This window comes from Phoca vitulina, unplaced genomic scaffold (genome assembly GCF_004348235.1).
Source record: "Phoca vitulina isolate PV1807 unplaced genomic scaffold, GSC_HSeal_1.0 scaffold3, whole genome shotgun sequence".
Taxonomy (NCBI): domain Eukaryota; kingdom Metazoa; phylum Chordata; class Mammalia; order Carnivora; family Phocidae; genus Phoca; species Phoca vitulina.
In genome coordinates, this window is record NW_022589706.1 from 33,694,073 (window position 1) to 33,695,877 (window position 1,805).

Consider the following 1,805-nt stretch of genomic DNA (forward strand, 5'->3'; position numbering starts at 1 on the left):
AGAGAGAAACAGCATGAGAGGGGAGAGGGTCAGAGGGAGAAGCAGGCTCCCCGCTGAGCTGGGAGCCCAATTTGGGACTCGATCCCAGAACTCTGGGATCATGACTTGAGCCAAAGGCAGTCGCTTAACCAAACAACTTTTTAAAGGTTTCAAATGTATTTTATTTCTTCAACTATGCTATATTTTAATGAGCAGCAGAGTGCTTAAATGACAAGCTGATTTTGAAACAATTTTGTATTACAGTAACTTTGATGGTTACTCATCATTCCACTCTTTTGGAGCGACTCTGCCAACAGGAGATAGGTTCCATTCTATTCCAATCTGTGTGGCTATAAACACCCACGCAACAACACAGAAAGCGGTCCCACTGGCTAGTACAGTGTCACCGTATTTGTCATGGAAATCTTGTGAATGATTTTCGTGGCTCTGTCTTGACCTAATTTGTTGAATGCTTCGAATCTTGAACCTATTTAGTGCATTTCTGGTCAAGAGAAACATGATGAAGGTGTAACAGGACTGCCGTTGATTGCAGCTGTCTATTTCCTTGCAAAGAGACCTGGAAAAACAAAAGATAAGCAATGACATCTGATCTACGTTCAGTTCCTCCCTCTGAATGCTTCACTCACACCACTCCTTAGAGTATGACCAGTCCCATAGCTTTAATACCATGACGCCTGGTTTGAGTCTCAGCTCTGCTACTGATTAGCTGTATGTACTCAGGCAGTTACTTAACCTCTCTTTGCCTTAGTCTCTTCAAGGGCAAACTGAGACAATAATGCCCAGCTCCAAAGTGTGCTGTGTGTGGAACAGCACTCCAGCGGGTCTTAAGGGTTCCCTTGCTTCAAGTTAGCACACTCCTTACTTGCTAACCTAAGGTCCTTGATCTGTAACAGAACTAATTTACTTTCTTTGAGATATGTAGACCACTGGCCTTGAGGAGTGAAGGACTAGAACTTTCCCAGGCCACAGAAGCCAGAAAGTCTGTTTGAAACTGCCTCGGCTTTCTGATTAGTCTGGTAGTTCTTTAGCAAAACGTTTTTCTTTTTTAGTTACACGGATGACTTTACTGACCTCCCTTTGTGCATCTGCAGATCTTGCCTTCCCCTCCAGAGAGAACAGAGCACTCCAGCACATCACAGAACAAGAACCAGACCCTCCTGCACAACCCCCTCTCACTGAGATAACTTCTGTAGTTGGCATCATTGAGTCTGCATGAATGATAGACATTGGGGAGAGTATGTGCTATGGTGAGCTCTGTGAATTGTGTAAGACTGATGAATCATAGACCTGTACCTCTGAAACAAATAATACATTATACGTTAAAAAAAAAAAAAAGAAGATAGTAGGAAGGGAAAAATGAAGGGGGGGAATCGGAGGGGGAGACGAACCATGAGAGACTATGGACTCTGAGAAACAAACTGGGGGTTCTAGAGGGGAGGGGGGTGGGGGGATGGGTTAGCCCGGTGATGGGTATTAAGGAGGGCACATATTGCATGGAGCACTGGGTGCTATATGCAAACAATGAATCATGGAACACTACATCAAAAACTAATGATGTAATGTATGGTGATTAACATAACATAATAAAATAAAATTAAAAAAAAAAGAAATGTTGAAGGTCGCTGCATTCCCTTTGCTGATCAACCATCCTAAACCTCTTTAAAAACCCTTGGGTCAAGGAGAAACCTCAGAGTTTGCTTTTGGACAAGAGTCCACCTTCTCCTCAGGTTCCCAGCTTCCTGAATAAAGTTCAAATTTCTTTCCAATCAAAACTTGTCCCTTGAGAGATGATCTTTCAGGTGATG

General features: G+C 43.1%; 1 protein-coding gene across 1 annotated transcript; it reads right to left on the reverse strand.

Moving 5' to 3' along the window:
- Positions 1–255: 255 nt before the first annotated feature.
- On the reverse strand, positions 256–498 carry LOC116627866 (cytochrome c oxidase subunit 7B2, mitochondrial). The gene has a single exon (XM_032397820.1). It carries the CDS (start codon positions 496–498, stop codon positions 256–258), a length of 243 nt encoding a protein of 80 aa, XP_032253711.1.
- Positions 499–1,805: the final 1,307 nt, after the last annotated feature.

Excerpts from the sequence above, each read along its gene's own strand:
- LOC116627866 (XM_032397820.1), bottom strand. The coding sequence starts at position 498 with ATGTTTCTCTTGACCAGAAATGCACTAAATAGGTTCAAGATTCGAAGC.